At 36.2% G+C, this 20,361-nt stretch overlaps 2 protein-coding genes across 4 annotated transcripts in view; one reads left to right on the top strand and one right to left on the bottom strand.

The window, feature by feature from the left end:
• The window catches only part of LOC134804355 (protein MTSS 2), a 154,722-nt gene that overhangs the window by 75,300 nt on the left and 59,061 nt on the right, over positions 1 to 20,361 (top strand). For all 3 annotated transcript variants that reach the window (XM_063777374.1, XM_063777384.1, XM_063777393.1), the window contains exons 2-3: positions 580 to 641; positions 1,678 to 1,751. In XM_063777374.1, coding sequence (XP_063633444.1) covers positions 580 to 641; positions 1,678 to 1,751 — 136 coding nt within the window. The remainder of the gene's footprint in view (positions 1 to 579; positions 642 to 1,677; positions 1,752 to 20,361) is intronic.
• LOC134800315 (transmembrane protease serine 9-like) lies at positions 3,073 to 20,004 on the bottom strand. The gene is made up of 14 exons (XM_063772818.1): positions 19,848 to 20,004; positions 18,086 to 18,163; positions 16,038 to 16,195; positions 15,439 to 15,617; positions 14,317 to 14,468; positions 13,799 to 13,961; positions 13,416 to 13,630; positions 13,024 to 13,178; positions 12,364 to 12,618; positions 9,162 to 9,320; positions 8,732 to 8,954; positions 5,113 to 5,260; positions 4,035 to 4,237; positions 3,073 to 3,640 (listed from the first exon to the last, which is right to left on the bottom strand). The coding sequence occupies exons 1-14, from the start codon at positions 19,900 to 19,902 to the stop codon at positions 3,252 to 3,254; spliced, it is 2,532 nt and encodes an 843-aa protein (XP_063628888.1). The 5' UTR covers positions 19,903 to 20,004; the 3' UTR covers positions 3,073 to 3,251.

Consider the following 20,361-nt stretch of genomic DNA (forward strand, 5'->3'; position numbering starts at 1 on the left):
TGGATTCGTCACTGGCCTTTGTGCGCAAAACTACCTCTTTCCTAATAAAGTTCGCACTCACATCTAATGTTTGTCTTTCATGTCGCTAATCTAATAAAATCTTTTTCACTTCTCATGTTCAAAAAGTGTACCTTTATGTCGTGCGTAGACGACATAAAATCGCATTTTATGCTCTAGAGCATAAAGTAAAATCATCTAATACGACCCTTATTGACTTAGCAATAAAGTCCAAATTCTGCCATACAAACTGCCAGCCCTGCCGTCGCGCCCCCGACCGGCGCTCTCCCCCCCGCGCCTCCGACCGGCCCAAGAACAATTTTCTTTAGTCTTGAATAAATACGTTAAAATAACCTAAAATATTTGATTTTTTTGTATATTTTCCTCGCAATCGAAGTGAAAAGCAGAGTGTACAACAAGGGCATAAATGTCCATTTTTACCCTCGTCTACTATTTTGGTCTTCGCTTCGCTCAGACCAAAAAATTGCCTCGGGTAAAAATGGGTCACTTTATGCCCTTGTTGTACAATCTACTATTCTGTCTTACGACTACATTAAAGTTCGTACTTTTGTTTGTCTACAGAACAGTGCTCCGATGTGGGAAGACTTCATATCAAAGGCGACAAAACTGCACTCGGCGCTAAAGTGAGTATAAGTGTATTATTTTTACTATTATTTGCATACAATATAAGTTGCAAGACCAGGCCAATCAAAGGGATAATCAATAAGACAGTTATTCCTCTCTTTTACGGTTACTTTTCCACTATTTTCTCCAATCCAGTAATGTAGGTATATGGTGTATTTAAGCTTTGTTTTTCCGTTACATTCATGTTGCATCTTATTCGTCTTAATGCAGTTACAAACTACCAAATGGATGGTGGTTATACGAATTATACGAATGTAGTGTCACGCAATATACGGGTGCCTATTACTTTTGCCATAGCAATGTTATTTATAGTTGACACTAATAAACTTATATTGGCTAGAATTACTTAGGTTAAAATCCAAAGCTCCAGTGGCAAGGAACTTAGCTATAACTAGTGTGACTCTGAGTACCCTGTAAGCCTACTTGTTTCTTTATGTTAAAAGAGTTAAGCGTTACATGATATTTAACAAACATGACTGCAATACCTTCAAGGACAATGATCTCCGTCCAAATTACGAAACATTAAGTTTCAAAAAAAGTGATGTGGCGGCAAGAATGACTTCCGTTCCGTGTAGTTATAGTGAATGAGGAGCAATCGGAGCAGCAAATCGGACAGACTGGGGGAATTATACGCCATTGTTTACGTTGAGCAAAATGGTTTGAATGGCTTGACCGGACCGGCGACGACTTTGCAGCAACGCATACATATCAATGAATTTCTAACGAATATCCCTTTTACCTTAGATTGGTGTTGTTCCAAAGATCAATAGGCAAGTCTTGTTCCAAGCCTCCAGATTATCGCGTAGAGTAGCTTACACAAAAAACAGGTCATATTATCTTTTAGAAATAAAGTAAGTCAAAGTAAAGAACAAACACGATGTAAATAATTGTTGTTTCATTTATTTTGACCGCGAAGGCACAGCACAAAAAACTTACTACCTACAGTACCAACGGCTACAAAATGTTTTATCTAGAAAAAAAATCATATGTGAAGATGAAATAAATCACATCTTTAATTCGTGAACTTATTTTCAGGTCTGCGTTGGTTGCAATATCTGCGTTTCTGGACGCGTTTCAGAAAATCGCAGACGCAGCGACGAATGCTCGAGGTGAGTACTTACTACTTACGAGGGGTGTTCAAAATATTCTCGGTATGAGAATGAAAACAAACAAGTACGAAAAGTTTGATATTTTTATTTTTCAATATACTCCCCCCCTATGTTCATACACTTAAGAGATCGATCAATTATTTTTTTTAATCCCTCATAAAAATATTTTTTATCTTTGGTGTAAAAATGCTCCTCCACTGCCGCCTTCAATGCTTCATCGTCAGAAAATTTATTTCCACGCAGATCCTTTTTAAGATTGGGGAACAAAAAGAAGTCGCTGGGGGCTAAGTCCGGGCTATACGGTGGGTGAGTAACAGTTTCAAACCCACATTCAACAATAGCTGCCTTGGCAATATGAGCAGTATGGACGGGGGCGTTATCATGCAGAAGCAGAACACCTTTGGTTAACTTTCCTCGCCTCTTTTCTTTGATTGCATCCTTTAACTGACGTAGAATATTAGCGTAGTACTGTCCTGTGATACTGACACCTTTTTCTTTATAGTCGATTAGTAATACTCCTTCACAATCCCAAAATATCGTGGCCATGACCTTGCCAGCTGAAGGCATGACCTTGAATTTCTTGGGATGAGCTGAACCCTTAATGTGCCACTGCATGGACTCTTGTTTACTCTCTGGGTCATAATGATGAACCCAGGTTTCATCTCCAGTAACTATTCTTTGCAGCACCTCATCAGGATTTTCACCGCACAGGTCAATAAAATCGGAACAACAAGCAACACGCATGTCTTTTTGAAGCCGAGTCAGCATTCGCGGAACCCATCTTGCACTTACTTTTGACATATTAAGATGGTCATGGATAATATCATGTACGGTACCAATAGAGAGATTGGTTACTTGAGCTATAGATTTTACTTTCACTCGACCATCTTCTAATATAAGTTTTTCCACTTTATCTATATTTTCTTGTGAAGTAGCTACTACAGGCCGGCCAGGTCTAGGGTCATCTTCAATACTCTCCCTTCCACGTTTAAACTCGCTTGACCACTTTTGAATGGTAGATAAAGAAGGAGCAGACTCGCGGTAAACACAATCCATTTCCTCTTTTATGGTTTTTTGATTTTTACCCTGTTTTGTCAAGAATTTTATGACGCATCGATGTTCTAATTTTGTTAACATTGTCAATTCGCACATGATGTCCGTGTTTGTTCAGCAATTGCAGAAAAACAAAAGAACATCTCGGTTCGAATTATACTTTTTTTTAATGTCAACGAATAAACCTTAGCGGCCAGTAACGAAAGAAATTTTAGAAGAGGTTGTAAGATATCAATACCGAGAATATTTTGAACGCCCCTCGTAGCAATTCTTATTTATATAAGACACACCACATCAAAGCTTTTAAAATGCTGACATGAAAAATGGAGCGGGCGTGTCATTGCCATAGCGTATGTATTTGCTGCGTTTAGCTATATTTACGTGTCAAAACAGGCGTTGAAATTAAAATTATTAAGACACAATATGGTTCCTTATCTTTAAGGATTTTCAAATCATTTCTTTCTTAATCCAATTCAAGTATTTATATACGTGAGTGTAAACACCTGGAACATCTTTAGTACCGCAATTATTATGACCGTAACTGACAACGCCGACTAGCTCGAAGGTGTCTCCATATTGGATCATTAAAGGTCCTCCTGAATCCCCTTTACACGAGTCTCGACCTTCCTCACCACCGGCACAGAGTTGATTATCGTTAAGCCTAAGCTTGTATGGGATCTGGCAGATGTTCGGTGGAACGTAGGGGAGTGAGATGTGCTGTTTGACGTCGGAGAAGACGGTCCCGTTGGATCCCCAACCGGCAGTCAGGAAGCGGAGGTTCTCGCTAGCTTTTTCGGTTGGGTCCTTAGAGGGTAGGCAAATTGGACGGATGAAGTCTGAAAAATAAACCAAATTGTTTGTGAAATAACGATGGCTACAATTTTATTGTATGGTAAGTGTAAGTTTAATAGTTTTCCACTAAGTTACGTTAATCAGATCACGATTGTGGTTGTTGCTTCCGTACCTACGCAAAATAATAAGCTATAGGACATTGGAAGTCTTTAGCTTATTTTAAAACTTTACCCACTAAGACAATTTACATTAACTGAATTGTAATAATTACGTACTCAATCGACATATCGCTGGCCCAATATTACAGGGTTCTATGTAACATTTTCAAGATAGTTGAAATTCGACTTAATGTCACTATGACAATGTTCAAATTTCAGTTTGATAAAAGTGAAACATAGAACCCTGTAATATTGGGCCAGCGATATATTAAAGACTAACCTGTATAAGGAGCGTTTTTGCTTAATTTGACGAGCCCAATATCATGCGGTCCACCTTGAAATCCGCCCTTATATTCAGGGTGGGCTATCTGACGTTCGATGCTGATGAGGATCACCTCGAGGATTTCAAAACCACCACCGTACACTTCAACTGTGTCAGTGGGAAAGGAAGTCGTGTTGTATTCGCCGAGTCGGACTCGCTTTCTGAAATTAATAAAATTCAGCATCATCAGCTTTACAACCACATGCACATTTTGTCTATCAGCACTTCACCTGTTCAAACCTACGAAACGTAAACTGCAAATGGTTGCATAAACGTTTCTATCAATCGGTAACGTTTCGTAACGATACAAATTTATCTGAATGACAATGTCAGTCAAAAATGTTAAATGTATTAGGGCGATTGTGCACTATAATGAATTTTACTGTCCGGCAGTCCGAGTTTTTACGGTCCGATATGGCACGCCATTAAATGTGTATAGTAGCTTGTGCACTAGACGTAATTTTACCGTCCGACATTTTACTTTTCGCCATTCCGGGCAGTTTTTTTCCGGTCCGAGATGACAGCTATGAAAAACCTGTTTATGCTTGTGCACTGCGTCTGGAATTAGTATTATTCATGACTTGGCCGGGCGGGGGCGGGCTAGGGAGGGGGGGGGGGGGGTGTTGTTTCATGCTACTACACCGCACCTGCGAGTAAAAAGACGGACAAGTGCACAAGCCAATCATCCGTTTTTTTTCATGCCATTGCGCCGTACCTGCGAGTAAAAAGACGGACAAGTGCACAAGCCAAGCATCCGTTTTTTTCATGCCATATCGGACCATGACAGTAAAAATCATTGCAGTGCACAATCGCCCTTACTGTCAAGTGGTGATATCGTTTCATTAAAGAGGGAGATGAGTGGTAATTGTTTACGAGAAGACTATTTGAAATCATTATATGTGTGGTTTGACGTCAACGGCACTAAAAGTTCAAGCCCCGGCAATAATACTTTCAGGTTTTAATTCTGCTAGGTTTTTACGAAAGCATTTAGCTATTGTGTAGAGAAACAGTTTTAAAATGTGTTATATAAACTTACGCTTCTCCATATCTTGTGGCCCCAATGCAATGTGCTGCCGTGAGAACATATCTAGAGCTTATAAGACTGCCTCCACACGATGTGTAGCCCCCCGCATATTCAAGAAGAACTAACCACGGGTACTGCTCAACCGTTGCTATATCACCACCTGCAACACAAATGATAGTCTTAGCAAACCAAAATTTTACTTATGTCGTGAGAATTACAAATAAATAGGTACGAGTAATTAGATATTATATATGAATAGATAGATATTGAGGGACTATCTTAAACAAATTGGACCACGGGCGTATTCGAACAATGCTTATAAGATGTCACAGCGATACGATACCGATCTATCAGTGTCAAAAGTCACCCATGGTGAGCCCATGCAAAAATTTTGCTATAATACCGATCACGTTTTGTCTGGACTGGAAGACCTGAGTGTGGATGATTTAATCTCTCTCTTTATTGTTTTTTTTTCAAAAACTTCAACGAATGTTTTTGCGCGCCTGGAAAATATGCTTCATTTATTGTGATACTCGTTTGCGATAGCATATATATTTTAGTGCAGGCTCTACAGGTTCGTATGCATAATTATTAACCCTCTATAGGGCGTAATCTGTATTGTAAGGCAAAAATGACCACCCTAATATAATAACATCATCTTTTTGTATTTTTTTCCTAAGTAGACTAAGGACTTTAAAGAATTTAAATTTAAATTTAGACTATTAAATAGAAATGAGGCTTGAATTGTGTATTTTTTTAAATCGAGACCGTTAAAGGGTTAAACCTCAGTTTCACTTCTAATCACTGTAATGTTGTTCCTAGGCTTCAAAACCCCCGGTGTTGCCGTCGAATTAAACAAACCTGTTTAACTAATCGGACTTATAGACTAGACATAAAAATTCTAAATCGCTCTCCTTCTTGATTCGACTGGCAAATCATATTACTTTATGGCAACCGGGTTTTTTAACCTAATTAGACCCCGCTGAATCCGAATTTGCCTGTTGCTTGATCGAATTCTTGACCGGAAGTGAGATATTTGATATTAAAGGTCCCTTTTTTTAGTTTTTCGTAAATAACTCCTAAACGGTGGCGCATAGCAAAAAATGTTCTTACACATAAGTAATCTGCATAAAATTGTCTACAAGAAAGTTTCCGTACAATTTTTCGCTAGGATCAATATTCAAAGAGATATTAACCCGGGAAATTTAATTATAATCACTTTTAAGGCCCTTTTTTTTAGTTATTCGTAAATAACTCGTAAACGGTGGCTAATATCAAAAAATCTTGTTAAACGTTAATAATTTACACAAAATGTTCTAAAATAAGATTGTGTACACTTTTCGCAGGGATCAATATTTAAAAAGATAATAAAGAGGGAAAGTTAATTATAATAAATTTTAAGATTCCTTGTTTTTGCTTTCGTTAATAATTTGAAAAGTATGACTCAAAGCAAAAATAAATCTTGCACATAAATAATAAACATAAAATTTCCTACAAGAAAGATGTAGAACACTTTTCGCTAGGATCAATATTTAAAAAGACAAAGCAGCGGTAAGTTCATTATAATCAATTTTAAAGTCCCTTTTTAGTTTTTTGTAAATAACTCGTAAACGGTGACCCATAGCAAAATAGGTTTTTAAGAATATATTATCTACATAAAATTTTCTCCAAAAAACATCTTGAACACTTTTCTCTAGGATCAATATTTGAAACGATATTAAAGGAAGAAAGTTAATTACAATCAGTTCACAGGTCACTTTTTTTTAGTTTTTCGTAAATAACTCGTAAACGGTGGCCCGTTGCAAAACAATATTACACATAAATATTGAACATAAAATTTTCCAAAAAAAGGTTCTGTACACTTTTTCGCTACGATCAATATTTAATGAGGTATTAAAGGGGGTAAGTTAATAATAATCAATTGCCAGGTCCCTATTTTTAGTTTTTCGTAAATGACTCGTAAACGGTGGCCCATAGCAAAATAGGTTCTTAATGTTCTTGTAAATAAATAATCGTCATAAAAAAAGCTATTAAAGCGAGAAAGTTAAATAATGTGTAGAATTGATTATAATTAACTTTCCCCTTTAATACCTCATTAAATATTGATCCTAGCGAAAAAGTGTAGAGAACCCTTCGGTACACGGCGGGAAGAAGTTGATAACTCGAGATATATTATTCATAAGAACATTAACACGGACTGGATCCCACAGTATGGATCTCGGGGCAGGGGAAGACCCAAACGGAGATGGCGGGACAACCTAGATACATTCTGTGTGGAGTGGCGGGAGTGTGCATTAGACAGAGACAAGTGGCGGGAAAGAGGGGAAGCCTTGCCCAGCAGTGGGACGCACTAATAGGCTAAAAAAAAGAACATTAATAACCTATTTTGCTATGGACCACCATTTACGAATTATTTACGGATAACTAAAATTAGGGACCTGGAAATTGATTATAATAATTAACTTACCCCCTTTAATACCTCATTAAATATTGATCGTAGCGAAAAAGTGTACAGAACGTTTTTTGTGGACAATTTTATGTTCAATATTTATTTATAATACTGTTTTGCAACGGGCCACCGTTTAGGAGTTATTTACGAAAAACTAAAAAAAATGTGACATTTGAACTGATTGTAATTAACGTTCTTCCTTTAATATCGTTTTAAATATTGATCCTAGAGAAAAGTGTTCAAGATGTTTTTTGGAGGAAATATTATGTAGATAATTTATTCTTAATAACCTATTTTGCTATGGGACGCCGTTTACGAGTTATTTACAAAAAACTAAAAAGGGAGTTTAAAATTGATTATAATTCATTTTCCCGCTGCTTTGTCTTTTTAAATATTGATCCTAGCGAAAAGTGTTCTACATGTTTCTTGTAGGAAATTTTATGTTTATTATTTATGTTTATTACAAATGATTAACGAAAAAATAAAAACAAGGAACCTTAGAATTTATTATAATTAACTTTCTCTCTTTATTATCTTTTTAAACATTGGTCCCTGCGAAAAAGTGTCTCTTTGTATTGTGTGTCTTTGTGTATCTTTTTTGTACAAAATTTTGTGTAGATTATTAACTTTTAACAACATTTTTTGATATTGGCCACCGTTTACGAGTTATTTTCGAAAAACTAAAATAAGGGACCTTAGAAGTGATTATAATTAACTTTCCCGCGTTAATATCTCTTCAAATATTGTTCCTAGCGAAATTTGTACGAAATCTTTCTTGTAGGCAATTTTATGCAGATTACTTATCTAGTAGAACATTTTTGGCTATGAACCACCGTTTAAGAGTTATTTACGAAAAACTAAAAAAAGGGACTTTTAATATTAAATATCTCACTTCAGGTCAAGAATTCGATCAAGCATCCGGATTCAGCGGCAAAATCGGATTCAGCGGGGTCTAATTAGGTTAAAAAACCCGGTTGCCAAAAAGTAATATGATTTGCCAGTCGAAATCGAATTTTACAAAAATAAGACCAGTCTATTAGCTCTTAGCGTTATTGCACTATCTGATGAATACCTACTACTAACTTTGGCTATGGAGTCGCAATAGCTTCTCGTGCAGAACTTTCCCCAAGCAAATATATTCCATAGGTAACTTCCTATTATATTTTGTCTAAAATTACTAACCAACAATCCTATCGCCGCCGATAGTCTCAATACCGCAGCAGCCGGTCTCCGGCGCCGGTGCCTGGAGGGTGGACGGACAATCAGACGACTCGGCGTATTCCCTGTCGGCGTCCGAGACGTCGTCGCCCTTGTCGGGGGTTGGCCGAACGGGCTTGCGGTGGGGGAACTCTATGGGCGCTGGCCGTGAAAACGAGGACCATTCTGATTGCGGAGGGCAGCACACCTGAAAATACGATAAATGCCAAATACAATGTAGGCAGACAGCTTAAATCCCTACAAATTCAAGTGGGGAACGTTAATTGAGGACATTGACAACGACGACAACTTTTGTATGATTATATTGTCTTTGAAAAAACCATGTCGTTCGTACGGGTTGCTTTCTAAAACTAACATTTCATTATAACAAGTACAACTAGCAGAACTTCAATACCTTTGGTTTAAAGTTGTAGCTAAGTCCGCAGGACGCTTGCCTCAAGAAGAGCAGATCCTCTTCAGTCTTTGCGTTGTTCTGGTCAATGTCTTTCAGCGGCTGGCATTTGTCTAGCAGCACGCACGTCCCGGATTCGCCTTTCGGTGTTCGACATTGGCTCTCTGCAAAAAAAATTTTTTCGCGACGTTGTTATTGTAAATTAAAATGATTTAAAACTTCCCAGCAAATGAAAAAAAAAACGTGGATTTATTTGTAAGATCATTTACTAATGACTGATTAGTCACATTCAATTACAATTTCAAAAGATAACAAAGTATGTACTTGGGTTAAACATTATTAGCAAAATTACTAGACAGTAAATAAATAAATAAATATATGTATAGTATGTTTAATTATTACATTTATTACTTACGTCCACTAATAAGTCCGAAGTTGAGAGCAACACAAAAACTAAAATAGCACTTCATCTCGGGGAATCACACCGATGAGGAAAACGCGACCGTCTCAACACAGGTCCGGCCGGTTCTTGACCATTTAAATGGCTAAACCGTCTACACTTGTTTTTATATGTACTACGTAGACATTAGCGTAGCTGGTTGTATCAATATTAATAACGACGACGACCCTGGTCCTAATAAAGACCTTAAAACAAGGTAGTAAGAACTGTTATAATTACAAACATAACCATACGACGATAAGGCTGGTGCATATTGTAGAATGAGAATTGAACATGCGCATTAGCTCTATCTTTGTGACTATTATTAGTTTTTAAAGGTTACAATGAAAGCATAACAATCATATTTTTATTTACTATCACCATCGAAATAGCTTTTATTATGTTTTCACTGTAAGTACCTTAGTTTCATTGTTTTTCTAAGTTGTAAAAACTTAGGTGACAGTTTTCACGCATAAAGCTAAAATTCAAATAAGTTTTTAGCAAAAAATCATTTTAGTATAAGCTTTATTTGAAACACGTGCATTTCAGGAATAACAAATAATCCTTGTATCGTTTTATTAATGAGGTAATGAAAAAAAAAACTACAGTATAAATTATTTAATCATCAAGTAATCTCATTAAGTCGTTATCCTACTGGATCAGTTCATACAATCTCACATTGATTTGACAAATGTGCATTTCCCAAATGTATTGATCACAAATCTCATAAATATTTTGCCTGAGAGAGAATAAAGCTTATCTTATTTAAAATTCCTGTACCAAGTGGTCCTTTGTCAGGGTAAAAAAAATATTATTTAAGTACTAAAATTCACAAGCATCCGTACAAGCCTTCCGTACAAGTCCAAATTCACAAGCCTCTGCCGCCAAGGGGTGAGGTAATTCCATTCGGGACTTAGTGCCGCTATCACTTATTCTGTGGTATTGTCGACTCATGGAGTCATTTTTTATTAGTCACTTCTACAAAAATTATGTGTGACGTCCCACGGTCAAAGGTACCTTATGGCGGGTATGGAGTTATGCATACCCCAGTAATCTACAATAAATAACCTATCGATAACACAAAAGATCAACCTTCTAGGTTGCGTAGTTACAGAGATATGATTTTTTGAAAATAATGTTGTGAAATGAGCAACTTTACGATAGAGAAGTTTTAAGTTTAGCCGCCTAAAAAACTATGTTCCTGAAGTAAGTTACATAGTTGACTACATATAATAATGCCTTATATATCTGAGATTAAAAAAATATTGCGACTTGTTCTGTAATGCAAATAGAAACTTTTGATATCGACTGATTTATGTGTATACTAACCAATCTCTTGAAAATAAAGTTTTATTTCATTTTCACGATTGATTGCAATGAGCTCTCAAGATTTAAATTTTATCTATTAGAAAACGACACTGACAGACAGTTTAAGCAAAAAACAATACCGATTTAGAGGTGAAAATGTATTTTCTGACTTTTTCATATAAAATCACAAAATTGAATATTTTTACTTTTAATGTGACACACAATCAATTTTTCTGAGCACATATGAAAGAAATTCTGTCATTCAAATGAAATAAATCCTAAAACCCCAACTAAATACTATATTTAACCCCTTATGCCACTTTAAACTTACATAACAATAACAGTATTTGCTCCATACATTTACGAAAAGGTACCTTATGGAAATAAATCTAATAATACATCACTACAAAATATCAATCATATTATAGTTTATCTTTTATGAATAGAAAATATTAATTTACATTAAACTGCCCCCAATTTAATTAGTTCTTCGTCATAATAATCTTAAAAAAGACCAATAATTTGTATGTAATGAAAAGGTACCTTGTGGTCAAGTTACATGATGAGGCATGATGATGATGGAACAGTTAGGATAAACTAATAATATTTTGGGGTTAAGATGGTATAAATCGTCTATTTCTTATCAATAATATATTTCGGTTGCTATTGAAGATAAGCGGCATTGAGGTTCAATGACCTCAGATATACCATAAGGTAATGCGTCGGGTATTGGCATTTTTCAGCAAACCAATGGCTGATTTACTGACCAAACCAAATGAAGATTATTCTAGTTAAGAAAGACTTGACGAGAGTAACTTTGGTATAATAGCAGTCTACTTGGATTTGTGATGTCGGTCTATGTACGGTTATAATATTTGCGAGGCGCCCCAACCAGAACTGAAATTATCAAATTAGTTTTGCAGAATGCTAATACAGTTCTCTACCAAACTTCTTTTCCCGTATTGACTAGTTTTTTTGGGAATTTTCAATCTTTTTTCCATAAGGTACCTTTTCTACTAAACTCTGAGACGACATTACTAGGCTTATAACTAACTTATAACAAAAATAAAAACAGGTAAACAAACGTTACGCATTAAGGTTTCAGATCACACAATAAAAAAAAATTGAGCATTTTTTCACCTCTTTACAAAACATTTAATATCTCCGAAACTAGAAACCCTCATAAGGTACCTTTTCCCGTGGAACGTCACATGTTAAGTTCACATTTATAAAATTATTTCACCATTTAATGTACTCGAGCTCGTAATACCTATAACTATATCTTCGGGGCATGTACAGTACCTGACCTTTGCAGTGTATTGGCTACTGGTACGTAATACAGGGCTGCTTAAAGCACAAGATAAGCTGTAGTATTTTTTTTAATCTATGCAAATGTTGACCAATGATATGGCGTCCATGTTTTAATCAGTTCTTATTCATAAAGTCAGTCTAAAATCAAGGCTGAATATTGCTTCTAATCCATGGCAAGTATTCAAACACTTTGGTGTACACTCCAGGAATGTTTTCCAGTCCACACGGCGTCGGGCCGAAACTGACGATGCCAACCACCTCGAACGTGGATCCCTCGGAGTACATGAGAGGCCCTCCTGAGTCCCCTTTGCAGGAATCCTTGCCTTTCTCGCCTCCAGCGCACACCTGGCCGCTCCACAAAGTGACACGGCGTTTGGGCACGTTGTAGGCCGGTTGACATTCCTGAAATATCAAAAATATCTATTTGTAGCGATGCGTGTCAAATTTGCGTAAGTCGACAAAAATGGTAACTGTCTTTATTATATAAATGAAAGTTCGTAATTAAGGGCTAGGGTAACTTTGGTACCTATAAAAACTTTATAATATTTATTACATTTTAGATTAATTACTATTTACATAACTGAAATGAAATGATGAATTCTTTAACCGTATTAATACTCGTTCATTTAGTAATATGGAAGATCGTAAATAACCTTCATTAGTAGTAAGCGATTCGTGCAGGTGAAATCGAATCAACAGCAATGAAATCTTGCGAAGTTGCATTGTGTACTTATAACGTTATTATTAGTTTTTAGATTTCGTAGTATTTTGATTAAAATTTGAGACTCTATTCGTACGCGTACATACCTCAAGGCTTATGTAAGGCAAGTCGACGTGTAGCTTGATTTTGCTGCTAGAATGTGTTTCATTGATAGCTCCCCATCCTGCAGCAAATAACTTCCCAGAGGACGGTATGCTGGAGGTTACATCCCTCATTGGCAGGCATATCGGCCGGATAAAATCTGAGAGTCATATAGTTTTTTTTTATACTTGATGCTGATGAAGGTAACTTTTGAGTTTAGACCCAGGTTAGTGTGTAGAATAAGTTTGTATGTAAATCGTCGTGTTCTCTGGCATTGCTTCATCCACAATAAACTTTACTTCAAAAGGGAATTTTAGGAAACTTGTTGATAAAGACGAATTTTGTTATAAATAGATTTGTGTAGATTCTAAGGTAATATTCCAACGTAAGTGTGTACCTGTATAGGGTGCAAGTTCTGAAAGCCTCAGCATAGCGATATCGTGTCTCCTCAGCGGGTTACGCGGATTGTACTCAGGATGGGGAGTGATGTGCTCAATAGGGATGATGACCGGGTCCGTGGTGCAGTCCATATCTCCTGGTTCGCCACCTTCTACGGGTACACAGTCCGGACCGCTGTTAGATGTGTCGTATTCACCCAAACGCACATTTGTTCTAAACATAAAACAATAACATTTAAGTAACTAGTTTGTTTGGTTGTCGCTCTATGCCAGCTATTTTGACATGTCAGGTGGCGGCCGGTGTGGCGGCACGGGTGGCGAGAGTAATAACGACAATGGCATATTCCAGCCAACGCTGTAGTCACTTAAAACCGACACTTACGGTGTCCCTGCATCAAGCACTGTTCCCTTCACGCAATGACCCGCCGTGAGCACATAGCGCCCGGAGATGAGCACGCCGCCGCAAAGCAGCTTGATTTTGTTGTCCTTTTTGTACTCGACGATCGCCAGCCATGGATACTGGTCGATTGATGTTGCGTTTCCACCTGGAAAAAGATAAATAATTGAAAACATTAGGAATACTGTTGAAAAATAAGCATATGACTAAAACTGTTCGATATTTATTTAAATGTTGATATGACTATGATTCACAATAGTTCAAATTTGAATACCTACTTGAAATGTTCAGTTAAGCATTTGCTTGTTATATTTACTGTTATCGTATATTGTTATTGTTACGTTCATTATGGATTGATCAAGTTAGAATCAAAGGAATTCCATGAACAATCTCATATTTGCATAGCGGTCATATCGCGTGTTGGTCTTGTGATGAATCGGTATTCGTATCCGGCTACTCGGTTAAGAGTTTGACTTTTCCTATGAACTCTATCATTAATTTACCGGTAATCTTGTTAGCGCTGCTTCCGTCCATCCCGCAGCATTCTGTCCTAGGATCGGGCGGTGCCGCGGAAGGCTGACACAGACCGGTCGGCGGCGGTGGCCCTGGGGGTGGCCCGCAGCACACGTTGAAGCCGGAGTTCGGGCTTATACATCTATACCAAAAGACGTATAATATTAATCGCGTTTAACTAGTTACCACTGACTGGACAAGGTACTCCATGATCCGTGTAATTTTGTTTAAAGCTTAAAAAAAAGCAAATTTTTCCGAAGTGTTTTTCTGTCAGTAGAAGGACACTTCATCATATATATCCCACCCATCTCACTTATTCACCCACTATTCCAATAGTTATTTGTTTTACAAGGGGGCAAACTTATTGTTTAACCGCTCGTGCTAAATATTGATACCCGAGCTAGCGAAAGATTCCAAAATTGGACCACGAGCGTAGCGAGTGGTTCGAAAAATGGAATCTTGAGCGTTGAAAAGGTTTCAAAGCACGAGGGTTAAAAAAAATTTGCCGCCGAGTGAAATACAAAATTTTTCACCATACCAACCCGAAGCAAATATTACCTAAATGTAAAATATCAAACAAAATCAAATCCAAATGAATGTTATTTTATATTTATCATCCAAAATCATCATTTAAAAGACAATCTAATCGAAGGTTAGCTGGAAGAGATCCCTTATAGGGATAAGTTCGCCTTTGTACTTCCATTACTGTAATTTATTTTTGTAAACCTGTGTTGTGTACAATAAAGTGATTACTACTACAATTCTACCAGCAAACATAAGAAAACAACTCAAAATTTGCATTTGATTACATTGCCTCACATGCGAATAAAATGTAACTTTGCTATCAGTTTTTGAAGTGCAAAGTAAGCGAGCTGGTGAGAAGAGCTGGTGTGGTGAAAAATATAATTATCCCCTTTACTGAAAACACTAATAGTGTATGTTCCAAATGAAAAGCGAAATATAGACAATGGTGCTCGAAATAATTAGTAGTGGAGTCGGATGCTTGAATTGGGTATGTTATGCTCATATTAATCCATACATAACTGATAAATTGATAATGCTACATATACTAGGGTATTTCAAGAACATGAACAAAAAAATATATATCTTACCTAATACTGTTAACATAAGCTCTATCTTCAGCACTGACCGTAGGGGACTGCAACCTCTTCGCAATGTGTTCACATTGGAAAACACTTATACACTGGCCCTGGTTCCCCTCCGGTGTGAAGCAAGTTTTCGAATCAGTTGGGGTAGGAGGAGGTTGTTCAGTGGCTGATGGACAGCACACCTGTAATTCAAGGAAAGAAAGGTGGTTCAAAAGAAAATCCAATTATTCAATTTATTCCATTAATCCAAATATTTCTAGACCAAATCTATCCATTCTGCAGGATCCTCGTAAATTTCAAAATGCTTTACTTCTTTTTACACACTTTTATTCACCTTCTCTGCGTATATGCCTACCTATCTTCTACTACTTAGTGCTTCAAATCTTGTAACTAATAGAACCACTTTCCGGTATCTGCTTCAGTTAAAATTTGGAGTACTATCGTAATTCCGGTGACAATGCAATAATATGCTAAGGCCTCTAAGGGCTATTAAGCCCGATAGTAGTTAGTCAATTAGAACAGCAGTTAAATTGTCTGTATTATATCGTTATTCATACTAGAGTTGAGTACATTTCATCTAAGGAGATTTTTAAATAATGTACCTTTGGTATTGTGCCGATGAATCCACATGATGACTTTTTGAGGAAGTTCATCTCGTCTGGCGTAAGGCGTGCCTTATTCACAATAGCCCTGAGTGGGGGGCATTCCAATATACTCCTGCAGTCGCCGCTCTTGTTGTCGGCGGTAGAACATTGTGATTCTATAAAAGGGATTTTTTTTCAACCTGTCAATATACGTATCTCATGTTCAGACCAAACAAAGTTTAAAATACAAATTTGATCAGTAGGTAGTATTCATGAGGTTTAAAATATAGGTGCTTAAATGCATGTGTGAATTTTATCTCGTCTGTCGCCGTTACCCAACAAACAATTTGGTCGTATATCAAGTAGCTATACGACTTGAAGTATTATAAAAGTAGCATAACAGTCGCCATTTTGACTAATGGTACATTATGCAACTAAATAGTCGGATAAACTTATTGTCGTGTAGCAAGGTCGAATAAATGTTTATTCTACCATTTTATACAACTAAATAGTCGGTGAAACTTGTAGTCGTATAGCAAGGTCGAATAAACGTTTATTCTACCATTTTATACGACTATTAGTCGGTAAACTTATTGTCGTATAGCAAGGTCGAATAAACGTTTATTCTACCATTTTATACGACTAATAGTCGGTAAACTTATTGTCGTATAGCAAGGTCGAATAAACGTTTATTCTACCATTTTATACGACAGTCGTATAGTAGGTATCACGACGACTCCTATAGAATTTTCTTACACGACAGTTGGTCGCATAGAGGTCCTCATTATTACGGTCGTAATAATGTCGTAGTCACGACAATTTTGTGGTATGAATAACCATTATGCGACTTTTAAACTACTAATAGTTGCATACACGTCGTAAAAGTGTTCTTTATAGAACAGTCGACTAACTGTTCCAATGGCGACGCCTATCCGTATTTAAGTAGTAAAAGTGCTATTATACTACTGCTATTCAATCAACAGTCGAATAGATGTGGTAAAATAAACTTTTATACAACTTTTGAAAATTTAAGCTATGGCGACTATTCCAAATCAAACGTATAGATTATACAACCTAAAGTTGTATAACTGTCCTATAAGGCATCTGCTTAATAATTTGTTAATTAAAATAATTAAATAAGTAAGAATTTTAAAAACGCATCAACAATTAGTTATAAACTTATATAGCAAACATCAGTAAATTTAACTGCGCAGTAGTTTACAGACATAATATACACTTTTGTCTCCTATATCATAAACCACCAACTTAAAAAAAATTGCTACTTATACCTTCTTTCAAAGATACAATTACACACCACTTGCTGTTAATATTGATGTCATTTTTGACACAAGCCGAAGCGGAACTTGCGTTGAAGAAATAAGTTATTTATACGACCTTTAAGCGGCAATAACTCAACTTAAAGTCGTATAAATATCGTATTTCTCACCACTACTCTTCCTTAAGTCGATTAAGCGTCGTAGTAGTTACTATTTATACGACGAAGTGTCGAATCGGCGACGCATATACGACGACTATGCAACTAAATAGGTATTAAAACGACCATTATTCAACTTTTTTACGACTTTAAGTTGAATAAGCTGCGCCCAAATCGCGTCGTATAAACGTATATACGACGTTTATACGACCATAAAATTTGGTCGTATAAACCTAAATTTTGCCTCAAATTGTTAGTTGGGTATCTGCCGAAATCTGTAGTTAAAAAACGGACCCTTTTTATTACATTTTGTAAATGTAATCCTATAAAAGGACTGAAACAATCCCAAAGTGCCCCACAGTGCTTTTAATGGAAAAAGTAACGGAAGGAAAGTGCTAAACATGTACGTAGGTATAGAACGTAGTGTCTCTTTTTTGTGCCAATATTTTGTCAGAATTCAACTCCTCCTCCTTATTGAAATTATGTAAATTTCCAAAACCATGACATTGTTTGAAAATGCTAATATGTAGGTAATCCTTTTCTGTCTGTTATATTTTCGGATTGCATTTAGTGCTACCGTGTCGATGTAAGCTTCTTGAATATTTGTGATACTTATACACATTTGAGATACCTCTCCTTAAATGGACAATTCTGTGGCGTATACGGTCGATCATAGTTGGCCTTCTCACCGTATGGTGGAGCCTGAAAGCTGAATTTATAATTAAATATATGGTAGTCATAACAGTTCCGGCTTATTTATAATAAATACTTTTACATGGCCATGACCGGTTGCCATTTAAGTAATTTTAAGTTAATAATCTTTTATCATTTTCCTCAACGTAGACACACCTATTAATGCTTAAGCTTATGCGACATTTATTTTATACATATGCATCACTATTATAATATGTTTTGCCTTATGTAGGTATGTCGTATGTATATTAAAGTTTAGTTATACATATAAACATGTACATTTAAATCTTGGTGTTTTATATGAACTACATAAATTGAACTCCTTTTCATTTAGAACCCTCTTCAACCCTTACTGCGGTACACATAATTTGACATAAACGAGCTATAAGCGTCAATAGGGTATTTTCCTACTAGTCAAATTAGTTACTTTTTTAGAGCTGTCAAAACGATTTGCTAATATGGAATTTATATGAAACATTACATCGTGACTAGGGCTTCCAATACCGGGATCCCGGGATCCCGAAATACCGGGATCCCGTCTGTATAAACGCATTTTTTAATACCGGTATTTTTTTATGCAATACCGGGATCCCGGTATTTTCAAAAACAAGGAAAATGTGCCGATTATAACGTTTAAAATCTATTAAAATGATCAAATTCGGCTGTATCAAGAAGATTACTTGCCCATTTAATTAAAGAAGATCATTTAATTTCATTGAAACCAGATCTGAGCATATGCGTTAGATAAATATTAGGTGATGAATTCTGATGTCCAGGATAATTAATATAATTAGTTCTTAAAATTATATCAAAAAGTAGAAAGAAATGAATTGTAGTATGGCAAACGAATTTTTGGTGGCAAATTTGAATAAATATTGGCTGGTTTATTAGGTTGAACTAAAAATGTGACTGGTGAAGTCAACAAGGCGGATAAAATGATTGCCAACCTGGAGGGTGAAATGATAATTATTGCAGATGGCGATTATTGTTTAATATCCTAAGCTAATGACATACACATCTGGTGTTACAGTGAGCCTTTTTTAAATAAAACCCAAAATTTTTAAGCGATTCACAGTCAATACCGGGATCCCGGGATCCCGGTATTGATGAAGACAGTTTCGGTATTAATACCGGTATTGAAAGAAGTCCGGTATTTGGAAGCCCTAATCGTGACGTCACGGTCAACTCACCTACTTTTTATATTTCTATCCGATTTATTAAATAGAACTTGTATTTAAAAATATCTGTGTTTTTCTAATAATTATCTGGTGCTTTATTTCATGCATGTTGTAAAATAATTTATTTTAAATACAGTATAACACCCTATTTGCTAATAATAATAATCGTTTCTCTTAATCGAATTATCTTTAGCAGATTAGCAGTGATATCAGTCGGTCTTTCTGATTCTTTAATGCATTTAAATTAAAATACATCTAAATAATATGGAGTAGGTACCTCTATAACAAGGAAAACCCCAACGGTAAACGGTAATATATGTATTTATTTGAAAATGACATCATTTTGCTGCTTAAAATCATTATATTGAAGAGGGATTTTCTTTCCAGGACACATAATATTACTTTATAAAGTCTGATTCTACAAATAATTATTTTATTGCGTTATTTAAAGTAAAAAGAACAGTAGCAGCTTTATATGCATGGTCAAATTAAAAAAAGGCATTATAAAACAGGTTTACTTACGTCCTTCCACGAAACACAAATAAGCCAACGCCGGTATAAGCCATTTTGTCAACATTTTCACTTAATCACAGTTCATTAACACTAATGTGTACTTAAAAGTAATGCGCCACAGACTTGCGCTGACTACGCGGCGTCCGCGCAGATGCTCAACTGACCAGTGACCAGTAGCCAGACCAGATTGTCTTAGTTCGTTGTCTCATAACATAACGTTCCAAGCGACTCGTGCGTTCATGATAAGTTGAACTTAATGCGAACTGTACAGAGTTCTTTACAGTTTCTAAGTAACAAACAAACATCTTCTATTGATAAGTTTGACGTATGAATAAGTGATGTTTTTGTTATGTTGTAAGTAATATGCGCGCTTGTGCAGATATAGACTTAGTCGCCTATGTTCAAAGGTATATTTTCATGAATATGACGTTAATTGTGATCGGATACAACAAGTGAAACTATTAAGGAAAAATAATTTTCGGTTGATGAGTAACTCGGGGTTTTTGCGAAGATGGTATTATCT

This window comes from Cydia splendana, chromosome 2 (genome assembly GCF_910591565.1).
Source record: "Cydia splendana chromosome 2, ilCydSple1.2, whole genome shotgun sequence".
NCBI classification, from domain to species: domain Eukaryota; kingdom Metazoa; phylum Arthropoda; class Insecta; order Lepidoptera; family Tortricidae; genus Cydia; species Cydia splendana.